General features: G+C 34.3%; 1 protein-coding gene across 2 annotated transcripts in view; it reads right to left on the bottom strand.

Annotated features, from left to right (window-relative positions):
* ADGRB3 (adhesion G protein-coupled receptor B3) overlaps positions 1–15,100 on the bottom strand; it is a 755,063-nt gene that overhangs the window by 154,661 nt on the left and 585,302 nt on the right. For both annotated transcript variants that reach the window (XM_019029897.4, XM_019029899.3), the window contains 2 exons: positions 4,626–4,752; positions 2,884–2,987 (listed from right to left, as the gene is read on the bottom strand). In XM_019029897.4, the coding sequence (XP_018885442.1) occupies positions 2,884–2,987; positions 4,626–4,752 (231 nt within the window). The remainder of the gene's footprint in view (positions 1–2,883; positions 2,988–4,625; positions 4,753–15,100) is intronic.

Genomic DNA, 15,100 nt, shown 5'->3' with positions numbered 1-15,100 from the left:
TAACAATAAAATACACAAAGGAGTTTTTGTAATATAAAAAGAAATTCCCTTTGGTCACAAAACAAACTCAAATGGGACTAACTTAGATCAAATCTTAACACAAAATGGCCTCAGGGTTGCTGAACCTTGTTCCTGTATCATCAGTGGCAAACAATATAAAAAACCACACACTGAGATGCTGAAGACATCGTCAACTATTAATTGTCTCTTTTTTGTGGGTGGGGAATATAATATAAAAAGTTAAGGGGCTTCATAAAATTAACCCTTTGTTTGATGTTAATGGCTTCCATGGAAGCACAAACACACAGATGACATTATGAAAAGGGTTTTAGTGAAACTTTTTGTTCTGTAAATAGACAAAAGGATGATAATGAAATATCCAGAATTGACTAGGCTGAAGTTTTTATATGTTTCTATTTTTATCAAAACTGAGCCCTATTGTTGCCTTCATAATTGCTATGAAATGTCTCAATTTTCACAAATTTCTTTACCATGTTAGATTTTTTAAACAAAATTTAAGAATGCTTTATGTTAATACAGTGATGACAAGGACATGCTTCATTATTTTTTCATGTAAAAATGTAACTCTGCCAAACTTATCTATAGGTGAAGAGAATATAACCTAATGTATTAAATTTTTGGTGAACATTTCTGATGAACTACATGCAACACCACCAAATGTAAAAACAGCCTATTATGTATAAAATACTTGAGATGCTTGTACACATTACAACTCATTAGAAATCAAAATTTCTAAACTTTTTACTTAGAATAAAAGGTGGTAGGAACCTAACATGCTTATTAGCATACAGTAATATTATACAGTACACAATATATACCCTACATGTATAATGGCATCCTTCTAGTAAGCAAGAATAATACTTCACAATTGTGTGGGGCTTTAAATTTCAGTTCTCAAAGTTTCTATTGGTGTTTCTGTAGGCGCTTATATACTGCATTTAATTCATCATGTTATCAGGATTCACTTAATAATTCATGGAGTCTTGTCACTTCTTTCAAACTACTAATATTATTTCAATTCTATTTGTAGAGAATGAGTTGATGACCACTAACTTTTAGGGATTTAGATTTGTGTTGTTTTCTTGGTACTCTCTTCTGTAATTCTCAAGTTCATCTCAAGTGTTAACAGATCCTTTGAATTGTTTTGGTAATTCTTAGAAAACTATTGTAGTAGTGACTTTCTTGAACTTTCTGCATTAAAGAAAACTTTATTATGGACTAATTAATTGTATGTTTCCTTGATTAAATGTACACATCACCTATCCTGACAATGTATATGCTAGTGTTAGTGATACGTATTGAGGGATAAAGAGAAGGTGGAATTGGTGCCTGAACCCTAAATGCTGATAAAAGGAATTTAGTTTTAAATACTTCAGTGAGCATGAATTATGTTACTATTGTGATTACCAAATTCCTAGTCTTTAAATGCTGCCTAATTTTTGAACAACTGTTATTTAAACAATTGTGGTAGAGGAAGTTGTCTACTTTTCAAATGTTTATCCTTCTTGCTTTTGCATTACTGAGACAATGTCTGCTTGAGTGAGCCCTGAACCCAAGATTCTGCTGCCTACTATGTCATGTTTAAACTAAGCATTTATTTCATTTCCTAGAGCTGGACATATTTTATCAGATTGTCCCACTTTGTTAGTGTTTCTCACTACTAGATAATTCCTTCACCGGAAGGAAGGATTTCTGTCATGTACCAGTGCTAATGGGTCAAGAGATACATAATTTTTTCTTTTGTATGAAGCATAAAAACTCTTCATAACTTTGACAATTTAAATATCTGTGACAATTCTTGCTCTCAAAAGAGTAAAAATTATAATGAAGAACAATACATTTTCTTAAAAGAACAAAGTAAAGTGGTCTTTTCAAATAAAATTGTAATTCATTTTTCAACTGAATGTTTTTTATCTTAAGTGAATAAAGATTAAGAATTCTGAGGCAGAAACATCTACTTTTGCAATTCTAATATTACAAACATTCTGAAGATATTAGGTAATTTTCTATATACTAATATAGTTAAAAATATTTAGATTATTTTTCAATAATAAAAGTGGATATAAAAATGTTTAACATTTAAAAATTTAAAAATCCACTAGAAAAATCCAGTACTTTGGCCATATGTCTATATATTTTATCAATATGTGAGTAGACGATAAACTTCACAGGTCTAATTCTTAGTAACACAATCAAAAACAAGTCTTAAAAAATACTAGGCTTTCATATATCAGTAGATGTGATTTCAACTATTGTAGAAAAAAATTTTTCAGTAATTTTCCCTTGTTTATGTATTTTTATGACTTCTTTTAATCAATTTGTCAAAGTCTGACTTCTTGGACACACTCAACCAACAGGCATTTTCTGGAATATATTGGTATTATGTTAGTGCTTTAATATCATAGAAGAGTTCACTAGTTGTCTGGGACATACTGAAAGCATGTGTTTGAAACTTAAGTACTTGAGATCATATTTTTATAACAGATAAATTAATTTGACTGTACCAGTTAGACTCACAGCCTCCATAGCAATTGGGATAAGTAGAAACCACATATAGATTGAACTTGTGGTGTAAGAGTACTATGCTTGGGGTAAGCAACTTGTTGAAGGCTACTAACATTTGAAATGAGAATAAAAGTTTATGTGTGTACTGTTTATTTTCTTAACTCAGGCAAATATACAGGAAAATTAGGTAAACATAATTCATTCATTATAGCTCAATCACACCAAATATAACTCTGTTGTAAAAATACTGCTTTCAGTAAATTAAGAAGACAGGAGACAAATGATAATTATCACATTCCTTGATTTAACTATGAACAACTAAGCATTGCATTTCAGGTCTATCAACTGATTACTTACCTCCATAATGCTGCATAGACAACTGCTAGGGTAATCAAGGCCAAGCAAGAAAGACCACTGCCTACTATTAGGGTAACTGAAGGTGTGCCAGAGGATTCCATGATCTGTGAATTAAACAAAACAAAAAAGAAACAAATTGGTTTTTAATAAATTAAAATAACTTCTAGACTCAGCAAAGCTAACCTATCACTCAAAAATAGCCTATATAGTTGTTATAGTTACCAGATAGTTACCCATGAATCCACTCTGTTCTTGCATTCTCAACCTCTAAAAATACTAATTCCAGCTTCCCCCTCTCTCCCACTGTGAAGTAATAAAGTCATTAGAGTTTTAAATGGTGGATTATGGAATATTACATCCTTATAACTTGAAAATCAAGACCTAAAACTACAACTTGGTCAACATTCACATGTTAAATTTTCTCTACCTAAAATTTGAAGCATCATTCATTTTTCTTTAACTAACTGCAGGTTAGTCATTTCACAATATGATTCTTGGTAAAATTTATCTAGATGCTACTATTTACAACTCATTATGTTACCTATATCTGGTATATAGATATTGAAGATTTTTCAAACTTTCTGACTTTTTGACAACTTTATTCTAAGTCAAGTATTCTCACATTTAATTGTACTTGCTTGGCTTCTGAGGATATAGAAGAAAATCAAACGTCAAGTTTAAAACCTTCAATTATATTTTGTGATTTTTTTTCAATGAACAAAATATGTGGAGATAATTATGACAATGCCAGTATCAGTCCCTAAATGCATGACCTTGAAAAATAAGCTTTCTATCTTTTAAAACATATGTAAAGATTACATGCATTCACTGATCTGGAAGGTTTCTTTCCTTGGACACTTACATGACATTAATTAATTAAATTTGTTGGTTTTCACATTGTTAACATTGGGAGTTTGAAGGAATACACTTTAAGCATGTTCTAAAACCTCAAATATGCACATCAAATTGTATTAGTTTCTTGTCATCAAAATTAGTAAGAAGAGTGATGCTTATTTAGGCCAAATGTAGGCAGAATATCACATTTACCTGAATAATAATTGTTCAGCATTCATTCTGAGTTATATTTCCTCAAAATACAATTGAGAATATTATTTTTCTTTCAGACAGTTATGTACAGCTGTCTCTTTCAGAAACTATTTTTGAAAAACTATATACTATTAAGGAATAATTTTACAGTTCCTGACAGCCACGCTTTCATAAAAACTTCATTTGATTAACATATTTATTTATTTATTTATTTATTTATTTATTTATTTATTTATGTATGTTTACATCCAAGGATACTTCCAGAAAACCTGTACTGAAAATATCCAATGCAGATATGCAATGTGTTTCACTATAGTGTCTGGGGTCTTCATTCTACTACTAACAATACCCTCTAAAATTCCCCAGAACATCTTTCCAGCTTTAAAATAAAGGTTAAGTTGACAATTATTTTTATTTGAAAGTTTGCAGCATATTAGTAATATGATTGGACTTTATCCTTGAAACTACACTGCAGAAATTTCAAGTTAGAAGACATAAAATTGAGTAGAATTTAGTTATAGAATACCAACTAGAATTCATTCCACCAAGCTACTGTAGCTAAGGAGGAGACGAACCCAATTTTGCTACCCTGCAACATTTTCCATTTCCCCATTTAAAATGCAGTTCCCTGGAGAAACACTAGCCACAATATCTCTGCCTTTGCATTAAAGCCGTGTTTTCCCTTTGTTACTTACTATTTCTCTAGGTTGCTGAGCCAAAATGGCGAAGGTAGAGAGACGATCACATAAGCATTTCGTATGGGATGCATCGGTAAGCACAGTTTTACATCCCTGGGTGGACCACGTTCCCAAAGACTCGTTCCTGCAACGGGGAGCGAGGGGGGAGGAAATCGGGATAAATACGCCTGATAGCCAAATCCGTAAAGAAGAAAATGCAGTTTAATTGAGAGAGTCGTCTACTGTAATTCCTGTACAGGAAAAAAAATCTACTTGTTGTTGAACAGGATGTAATTCAGATGCATCTCCAGTAATGCAAAGCGAGAGTGGGAAAAAGCAAGCAGGCGGCGGTGCGGCGTGCAGAGAGCTGTCCAGCGCCGGAGGTGCTGAAACCGGGACTAGCTCTGTCCAGCCCTATGCGAGGAACAGCAGCGGCAGCGGCGGCAGCACGAGCAGCCGCCAGAGCGTTGGCAGCCACTTCCTATGCTCATCGGATTGTTTCAAACACTCAGGGTGTAAAGAGGCTTTTCATATTTTTCTACCAGCTCTGATTCCCGTCCCATATTTTGGACCATAAATGCTGGCTTTTAAAATGCGGATTTCTTTGAAAAGCCTGACTAAAAGGTTACATAGCTTGGATTGGGTGATAGGATCTTCTCCGCTGCTGGTTAGGGATTTTTCCTCCTTTTAGAATAGCTGCTGTGAAAATTTCACCCTGGAAACGGGAAGCAGCAGCAGCGGCATCAGCTGGTTCCGACTCTCATTGCCTTTGCCTGGTATCCAGGGGAGGGGTGGGTTTCAGACATAAGCTTCCTACTCCACACTTCACTCAGTCCAGCTCGCCTCTGACGTCCTTGACATTTCTTTCCCTCAACTGCTTCTTTGCCCTGGGGCAGAAGCATTAAGCTAACCCCAAGTCCGCTAGAACATTCAGAGGAATAACCCCACCCCAAAGTCCAGTAGGAGTGGGGAAGAGAGCCTGGTTCAATTTTCTCTTTGGTGTAGCCATTTAAAATGCTAAAGCATATGGTTTATTTCCCACCCCAGCAGAACAATAAAAATGGTATCAACCTACGTCTTGCTCGTGGTGGGGGGGATGGGGGAGAACCCTTCCACCCCCAGCAGAACTACACTACAGGAAGAGAGAAAAAGAAAAAAAAATGCTATAGAGCTCAACCAATCAACTTTATTATCATTACACGTGTTCTGTACTGAATGCACCAATTGTCACCTCCCCTCCCCCAGGCATGGAAATTCTCCAGCTAGCAAACCTGTACGTGTTTGTGTTTAAATTTCAAACCAAGTTACTATCTGTGTTAAAAATTACTTCAAAACTCTAAGAGAAAAACACATGGCTTGATGTTAATTTTGATATGGTGCTTTTGATTTTGCTTCCTCCACCTCTGAATGCCTGAAGCTATTGGGTTAAATATGCATGCAATTTCAGAGAGATTTCAATGAGACAGGTTTCTTTGTGACAGTTGAACTTCCAAGTTGAGCTACAGAATATAATTCACACTCTCCTTTTTTGGTATCTACCAGCAATATATTTTTAATATTCATGATTTGATATCATTAATATTTATGACTTAATATACTCTTAATTACAACTTTTTTGAAGAAGAAAATGCACTGTATTCGAAGAGAGTTAGATAAAAATTCTACCTAACTTTACCCCAATACTTCTAAGTATTGGCCATTTTTGAATGTGTTAGGTCTCTTTTCTTTCTCATAATGTCATGCAACCATGCCAATTTTTTAAAAAAGCAGTTATATTATCAACTGCAACAGTATTAAACTCCAATTCTCCCTAACTGTAGCAGCACGTCAATTTACTTCATTAGCTCTCTGTCTCTTATCTTCCTGTGACAAACAGTTAAGGCCAAATGAAAAGCATTTATCTCAGCTGATCAAAATTTAAAGAAGAAAGATACACTTAAGAGAATCTGACATGCTTTAAAACATAACGTCTGCATTATTCATACTGGATGGCAGCTTTACTTTAATGCAGTACATATGCTTTCAAGTGGAGTCCAGTACTTATACTTTTCAATTATGCAGCTATGCCCAATAAATCAATTCAATATCTTAACAAGAAAAATCTTTATGTAAATAAAATCTCTTATGAGACAAAGTTATATACTTACATCCATGTAATCAGACTTCATTACTCAAGATGATGTTAGCATCAACAAACTTTGACTGTTACATATGAAGTCTATATTCAATATCATGTTGCTAGATTCTGAAGATCATGTAAATTTTATATGACATGTTTAGAAATGTGAGTCCATTTACTTTACTTTGTGCAATGATTGCACTGCTGACCTGGCCGAGCCCCAGGCAAAACTGGGAAGTAAGTAACGCTGATGTTCATGTTTTAGTCCTTCACTCACTCCAAGCATGAAATGCTTCTAATCTCACTGGGGCCCTTTTCATGCACACTTTCTCTAGGCTACAACACCTCTGTCCTTACCATTCTTTAGAACTATATTCCCCTCATTGACTTTATCTGATTAAACTAACATACAATAGCATCTGAGTGAGTGAGTACAGCTTAATGTGCTTTACCAAATTTAAAAGAAGATATATAAAACACAATAGTGCATCTGCTACAAGAAGAGCAGAATCTGGAGCAGGTAAGATGGAGAGAAAACCTTGAGAGGTGAGGAGGGGGGTGGGTAACCACCAAGTTCTGCATTTCATCACTCCCAAGAGATAAGTAAGATGTGTGATATCATTCTGATGATAAAATTTATATTGTTTCATTAAACCTCTTGGTACTTTTAAATCATATAAAACTCATGAGAGTTTTTTTTAACTCACTAGCATACATATAACTATTATTACAAACTCTATAGTATGTGTAGTCTGTATTTTCAAACTTTTCATAGCTTATTCCTACTGTAAAAAATTCTTTGAAAGCATGGTACACATGTCTGATTGATTTCAGGGAGGCCTTGTAAAGCAAATTGATATGTGGCAGAGCAAATGTGAAGCAAAACAACTTCTCCATTCTACACAGAGCAAGATTTCTGAACATGTGAAGTATTCCAGCAGTCACATTATTCTTCCAATGTCACAGTTTTGCATGATATAATAAATGTATATCTGTGCATTATTCTTAATTATGGAGTCTAGTTTGTTATCAATAGGGTAAACAAAAACAGTGAAATATACATGAAAATTAAAGATTTAAGAATAACTGATGATATCAGAAGCAAAAACAGAATGATGATGCAGGCATGTACATCATACTGAAAATAGCATATTTACTTTTCATAGGGTCCTATCTGGGCATTAAGTCATTTGTTTCCCAAATGGTTTTCAAATGTAACTATGTTTGCAGAAATTCCATACAACCCATTCTTTGTTGACTGCACCTACATTCACCTATGTTAGCTGTTAGCTGTCATCTGTACCTCTTCTTCTTCTCCATATTAGCCTGGCTAACAGAAGGAGCCTTCCTGTCCCAAGTATTCAAAAGTACATATCCAAAAACACAGAATGATGTGAAAATATAGGACACAAAGTCTATTACTTTCTAGCTTAATATTTACTTAATGCCTTTCCCCGGTTTCCTAGGAGTCTACATGGTTTCTTTTTGGATCTGAGTATTTGGTTGAGTTTTTGGTTTCATGAAGTTTTAAAACATGTGTTTATATTTTCTGGCATTTAAAATTAAAGAGAAAAGTTATCAGCTTACTCCAATGAAAAGCTATTTAGTAAAAAGACTGATAGCAAAAATTCATAGTGACACATTTCAAACTGTTTCAAGAAATCATACTTTTGATCTTTCCAAATACCAATAAAACTAGATATTCTACTTCAGTCATCTATAAAACTGTTTATTCTCTTCATAATAAATCAGTATGTAAATTATTTATTATGAATAAGTTATACACTTTAGGAATTTTATTAACTCTTGGGATATTAGGAATACATTTATTCAAAATCAAAATAGCTATAGCAGCATTTTTTTTAATTTACTCAGAATTTCTAACTACACTACCCTCACATTGTATGTGTACTGACAGAAAGTAATTGCTTTCCAAATCATAATAATAGTTAATTTCTAAAATTTAGGTAAATCTGTATTACTTTTGGTGCATATGCCTTACCCAAATGATGATGTATATATGTCTTTTGGTATAAATTATTCTCATAATATAGAAGGATTTTTAGTTTAGATGTGAAAATGTTCTCAATTTTTGAGCAAGAACACTCTTCGACGTTAATTTCTACTTTAAAAGGCATTGCAAATATTGAGAACATTGTTTTTTCAGCAGCTGTTACTATGTCAAAATACAATGAATCATAAAATTAGGAAGTTTTACTAGAAGTAACTTTAGTGATCATCTAGCCCATTGATTTTCAACACTTAATGTACATTAAAATTACCTGAAGAGCATTGAAAATTAAACCCTATGATAGGACTTGGGATATTATTTTTTAAATGTTCTTCAGATGATTTTAGTGTGCAGTCAGGGTTGAGAACCACTGATCTTTTCCAAACACTTAGTTTTATAGATAAAGAAAGTGAAGTTTAGTGAATTTAGAAACTTGTTTTAAGTCACAGAGTGAGAAGCAAAGCTGGGTTTTTCATTTCCAGGTGAATTTTAATGCTAAACTTACATTGTAATCTGTTTTAAAACAGAATGTACTGAACATGTCCTATGAAATTATAAGAAGATTTAAAGATCTAATATTATAAACACATATTTTATGATAAAAAGAGTAACACCAACATAAAACATATATATGCACTTCATTCACTTGGATAAGATTTAGAAGCAGGTACTTTCCCATCACCAGAAAGGGCAGTTGTCATCCACTATGTTGGGCCTGGGGTTAACAGCAGTTCCTTCATACCATAACAACAAGGTTCTAATTTGTTATCTAAAAATTAGCTAGTTCCAGGAATTCTCTAAACTTAGATCTTCCCCCATGCTCCTCTATACCTGTTAATGCTTTCCATTCAACATCATAATATTAGTTGATACATTCACCTTGCTTTCTTTCATTTATAAAATTAACACTCTACATGCCATATGAGAATACTAGTGCTTTTGAGAACTATATTATGTCGACTTTGAATCCCTGACACTGTTTCTCACTTACTAGTCTTAATAATAAATGTTCAGCTCATGTAATGATTTTTTCTTTTTTCTTTGAGATGGAGTCTTGCTCTGTTGTCCAGGCTGGAATGCAGTGGTGCAATCTCGACTCACTGCAACCTCCGCCTCCTGGGTTCAAGCAATTCTCCTGCCTCAGCCTCCCGAGTAGCTGGGATTACAGGCACATGCCACTGCACCTGGCTCATTTTTTGTATTTTTAGTAGAGACAGGGTTTCACCATGTTGTCCAGCCTGGTATCAAACTCCTGACCTCAAGTGATCCACCTGCCTTGGCCTCCCAAAGTGCTGGGATTACAGGTGTGAGCCACCACACCCGGCCCATGTAATGATCTTTTACCTTTTAATGGATAACTTTTAATACTGAGTTTGATCTAGACAGATTGTTTTTGTTGTAATTCATTTGCAGTCCTTTAGCATATAGCAGACATGTAATCTGAAGAGTATCAATAGCTCTTAATAGGGTCTTCTACTTGCTACAGTCTTCAAACATCATTTAATGATGAACTCTGTAGGATTTCAGCATCCTGTGGTGATTATGTTCAATTCAACAGCGAGGCTTGAATCTTTACTAACCAGTCAATATGTATTTAGTGGGTGCTTTTCAAATACCAGATGAAGTAGAAGACACATGAACAAAATGTAGTTAGTTTCTTAGAGAAGCTGACAGATGACTATACACAATCTAATAATATGTTTTCTGCCTAATTAGTTCTACAAATTATCCCAGAAAATGTTGTCAGTCCTACCCTTCTATTTCAAGCCACCATCATCTCTTGCCTGGGATAATCTCTTCATTGTGTTTCTTGCCATTTACCCTCAAGTTTAACTTCAGTAAAAATCCAGAGAGATCCTGCCGACGAATATGTAAACTCCACTAAAAATCATGTCACTCCTTTGAAAACTATCAATGGTTTTTCTGATCTCACTCAGAGTAAAAGACAAAGGTCTACTTATAATGGTCCTTATAATGGTCTACAAGGAATTATACTATCTGGTCTCTCATTGGCTTCCCACATTCATCTCCTAACACACATATATTCGCCCACCACTTCCAACTGCTCTGAGCTCCTTATTGGCCTTTCTTGGCATTTTGTGCTAGCTATTCCCTTGGCCCAGAATGCACTCTTCAAAAATATTCACATTACCTGTTTCCTCACATTATGTAGGCTTCTGCTTTTATGTCATCCTATCAGAGATGTTATCACTGACTATCCATCAGTAACTTCCCATCTGCAGTAGGTAAAAAATGGCTACAAATTATATTTAACACTTCCCATCAAGAGACGGAGTCTATTACCTCCTCCTCTGAATCTGGATATATGTATGGTGACTTGAATTGATCAAAAGAAGGCAGTGGAAACGATGTGTGACTTGTTAGCCTAAGCCTCAAGAGGTCTTAATGGTGTCCACTCTTATCATCTTGAAGTGCTGCTATTATGTGAGGTAGCTCAGGCTAGCCCTACTGAGGATGAGAGACTGGCACCAGCCACTAGACATGTTAGTGAGGTTATACGCAATTATCCAGCCCCAAGTTAAGCTTCCAGATGGCAGCCTCTTTAATTATACCAGATGAAACTAACTGGCTGAGCTCAACCTAATAGCTACGCCATAACATTTAAATCAAATAATAATGGTTGTTGTTTTAAGCCACTAAAATTTGAGGTGACTTGTTATAAAATAGCTGATACACAATACAAGCACTTTCCAAGTGTCCTTTGCCCTTACTCTGATCTGTTGTTGCCCATTGCACCTATCACAGCTGATGTATTATATACTTTCCCATTTGATTTTTGCCCATCTTTGCTCACTAGAATGTACATATCATGAGGACAGGTATATTGTTATGTTCACTTTGGTACTACCTGATTCTAACACACTGCTTGACACATAGTAGGTGCTTAATAAATATTGGTTGAATGAATACCTGTTAAAGATTTTGATTTGATGTAGTTGGAGTTTCCTACATCATTCATTCATTCATTTATTCAACAAATATTTATTCATCATTAAATATGATGCAGGTGCTGTGCTAGGTTATTGTGTAGACATATTAGATTTCTACTTGGCCACTTTTCAGAGCTCGAGAGCTTCACTGGAAATTATCTCACAGGTGTAGTGTCACTGCTGTTGTGTCATAAAATACACATTAAAACCAAGAATATGTCACTCTTGAGGTCATGAACATTATTTACAAGAATGGTAGCACCAGTTTTATTGCCAGTAACATCTTTTTTTGTTGTTGTTTTAAATTGGAAATAGTGAGAGTAGAAAGGAGTATGGTAAGAAATAACATTAAGGAAGCCAATCTACTGGGTTATAAATATGTATAAGTATCCTTACAGCATGATTTATTAATAATTAAAGGTTAAAATATGCTACCTGCCATCATTAATTAGTCAACAGGCAAATCATCATCACACTAGTGAAAATAGCTAACATTTATTCAGGGTCCAGTCAGTGTTAGGTGTTCTGGTGAATAACACACTTCAAAAAATTTCTTACACTAAATACCAAGGTAAATATTATTGTTATTTCCTCTATAGGAAAATGGAGATAAATTAAGCTCCCGGATCCATCCAGGATCTTGAGGACCTTACAGATGAAACAGCCTGGAGGCAAAAGTTGCCTGGATATCTCAATTTCTGTAATATAGCCATGCAAGTCCTGGACTGCCTATCTTTGGTGGTGTTATTTTATGTTTAAAATAAATAAATGGAGCCCACAGGTTGTGACTTTCCTAAGGACATCTACCCGGCAAAGGGTTGTGCCAGGAAATGAGCTCAAGTATGACTCCAAAGCAGATTCCCTTTACCCTGTTCTCTCAGTGAGGACTAGACACAGTGAGAGAGCACAGCCAAAGTTAGGAACATACAGGAAGAGTACTCAGAAATGGTGAAAGAAAACTAGGAATTAATATCTCACAGAAAATAAGTGGAGAGAATTTCACTAAAAAGTGATTGATCAAAGGTCAAATAAGAAAATAAAAATAATGAAGCTTGAGATGGTCATGGTGGGCATGGAGGAGGCCATTGAGCCATTAAGAGCCTTAGGAAGAATAATTTTAGCAGAGGCATCAGATATAAATTAGATTGCTAGAAGTTAAAAAAAGAAACCTTGCGATATCAAAGAGTTTATCAACAAAAGTCAAAAGACTGAATGCAAGTCAGATAGCACAAAAAATTATATTTTTGTCAAGTATGCTTTTAATTTGAGGCGGAGATCAATCTCCCAACAGGTTACAATGCAGATCAAAACAGTCCAGGAGACAGAGATCATGACAGGATGTAGTGATGATGAGAAAATAATCTTATAATTTGACTCAGAATAATGATGAGAGTGTTAATATTAAAAGGAAGGAAAGACAGAAAGTATCTTCTATTGAAATTGCAAGGGGAAAATCATTATTGCTCTCAATGAGATGGAAGAAAATCCAAGAATAAAGTTTAATTTATGTAATTTTAAGTATTTTTTCTCAGAAAATTTCAAAACATTTGCTTCAGCCATTAAAAAACGGCAGACATTTTAAAAAACAGACAATTTGATGGAATAGAAATGGAAATTTGAATAAAACTGAAGAAGAGTACTGCTATATACATTAGTTCATGGATCAATTATATGTGATGTGTTTAATAAAACAACAAAATACATTTTAGTTCTGTATGTAACTAGATTAAGAAAGATTTCCAAGGTTGTTCTTGGGTGTAGGTAGGGGAAGATCCTAAATTATTTTTTCTTTCATTTCTTTTCAAAATACTTTAAAATGCCTCGAACATTGATCATTTGTTAATCTAAAAGCCATAAAATAATTCATTCTGTTTGTATATTTTTTCCTCAAAAAAACTGTTTATCTGGGCTAGGAACCAATTTTTCGCCTAATATAATTTGCAACAGTTGAGATGCACAACCTTGAAAAAGCACAATTATTTAACTAAAATAGAGCACATTTAAACATATGTTACTTTCTACACTAGTTTTCAAGTGATCTGGACAAAAAGCCACTCCAGAGATTTGACCGGACCATTGTAAAATTTATAACATAGTGCATCCAAGATCTCACCAATTTAATATCAACTAGCTCACTTCCTGACTCTAATGGCTTTTACTTCACAAACCTTTTAAAAATGATTAATCTCAAATATGATACATTTAGAAAAATACACATGAAAAAACACGAAATATATATTGAAAAAATAATTAAGAGTAATTATCTCAGGGTGACAAATTATAGGTATTATTGTTTGCTCTGTTATTTTTTTATACTTCTCCATTTTTCCAGTGTAACTATATTACTTCTGCAATCTGAAAAAAAAAAATTCTTTTGAGATTCAAAAGAAAAGGCCAAGTGCAATGGCTCACACCTGTAATCCTAACACTTTGGGAGGCTGCGGTGGACAGATTACTTGAGGCAAGGAGTTCGAGACCAGCCTGGGCAACATAGTGAAATCCTGACTCTACTAAAAATACAAAAATTAGCTGGGCATGGTGGTGCCTGCCTGTACTCCCAACTACTTTTGAGGTTAATGCAGAAAGATCGTTTGAATCCGGGAGGTCAAGGGTGCAGTAAGCTGAGGTCATGCCTCTGCATACCAGCCCCTGAGTGACAAAGTGAGACTCTGCCAAAAAAAAAAAAAAAAAAGAGAGAGAGATTCAAAAAAATTATGTAAAATAATACCAAACTAACACAGGCAGCTATTTATATTTTACACCTTTTTTTCCTTTCTTTACTTTTGAAATTATAATTATGGTGTGGCTTAGCTATACCTGACTGAGTCATGCTTTTGGCATGGGATCATGGGTCAGCTTGCTTTCTAAGTTAAAAATCTGAGCACCTGCCTGCAAGGCTACCCCAAAATGGAAGGAGAGTGCTTAAAAATAACTGTTGAGACATCAAACTGAGATATCAATTAAGGGTTAAGCTTAATTCACTAAAAATTCTGCTTCATTAGTTCTGGAATGGGGCCAGGAATATGTGATTTTGATATCAGAGTCTTTAGTTTCAAAAAACAGAAATTTTAACTCTTGAGTTAATCATACTTCAAAATTATGATTCATCATTGCTTACATACAAAATGCAAAAATAAGGGTTCACTGGACATTTATATAGACAACTATTTGAGTGAAACGATATTCTTTTGAATATTTTGAAAATGGGAGTCCTCAGTATTAGAGCCATGTTTCTTTTTTAACTTCCTTAGTGTACTATGTGCAAGTTGGGAACTCAAATATTAGTAGTAGAGAGAAAATAGAGATGGGTGGAGTGGCTGCATGAAATATTACTATATGTAAGCACTTTTAAATGAAATAAAGAAATATGAAAAACTGGATTCAATTAAAATGTAAACTAGGAAAATAATCT

This window comes from Gorilla gorilla, chromosome 5 (genome assembly GCF_029281585.2).
Source record: "Gorilla gorilla gorilla isolate KB3781 chromosome 5, NHGRI_mGorGor1-v2.1_pri, whole genome shotgun sequence".
NCBI lineage: Eukaryota > Metazoa > Chordata > Mammalia > Primates > Hominidae > Gorilla > Gorilla gorilla.
This window is presented reverse-complemented; position numbering and strand designations above follow the sequence as displayed.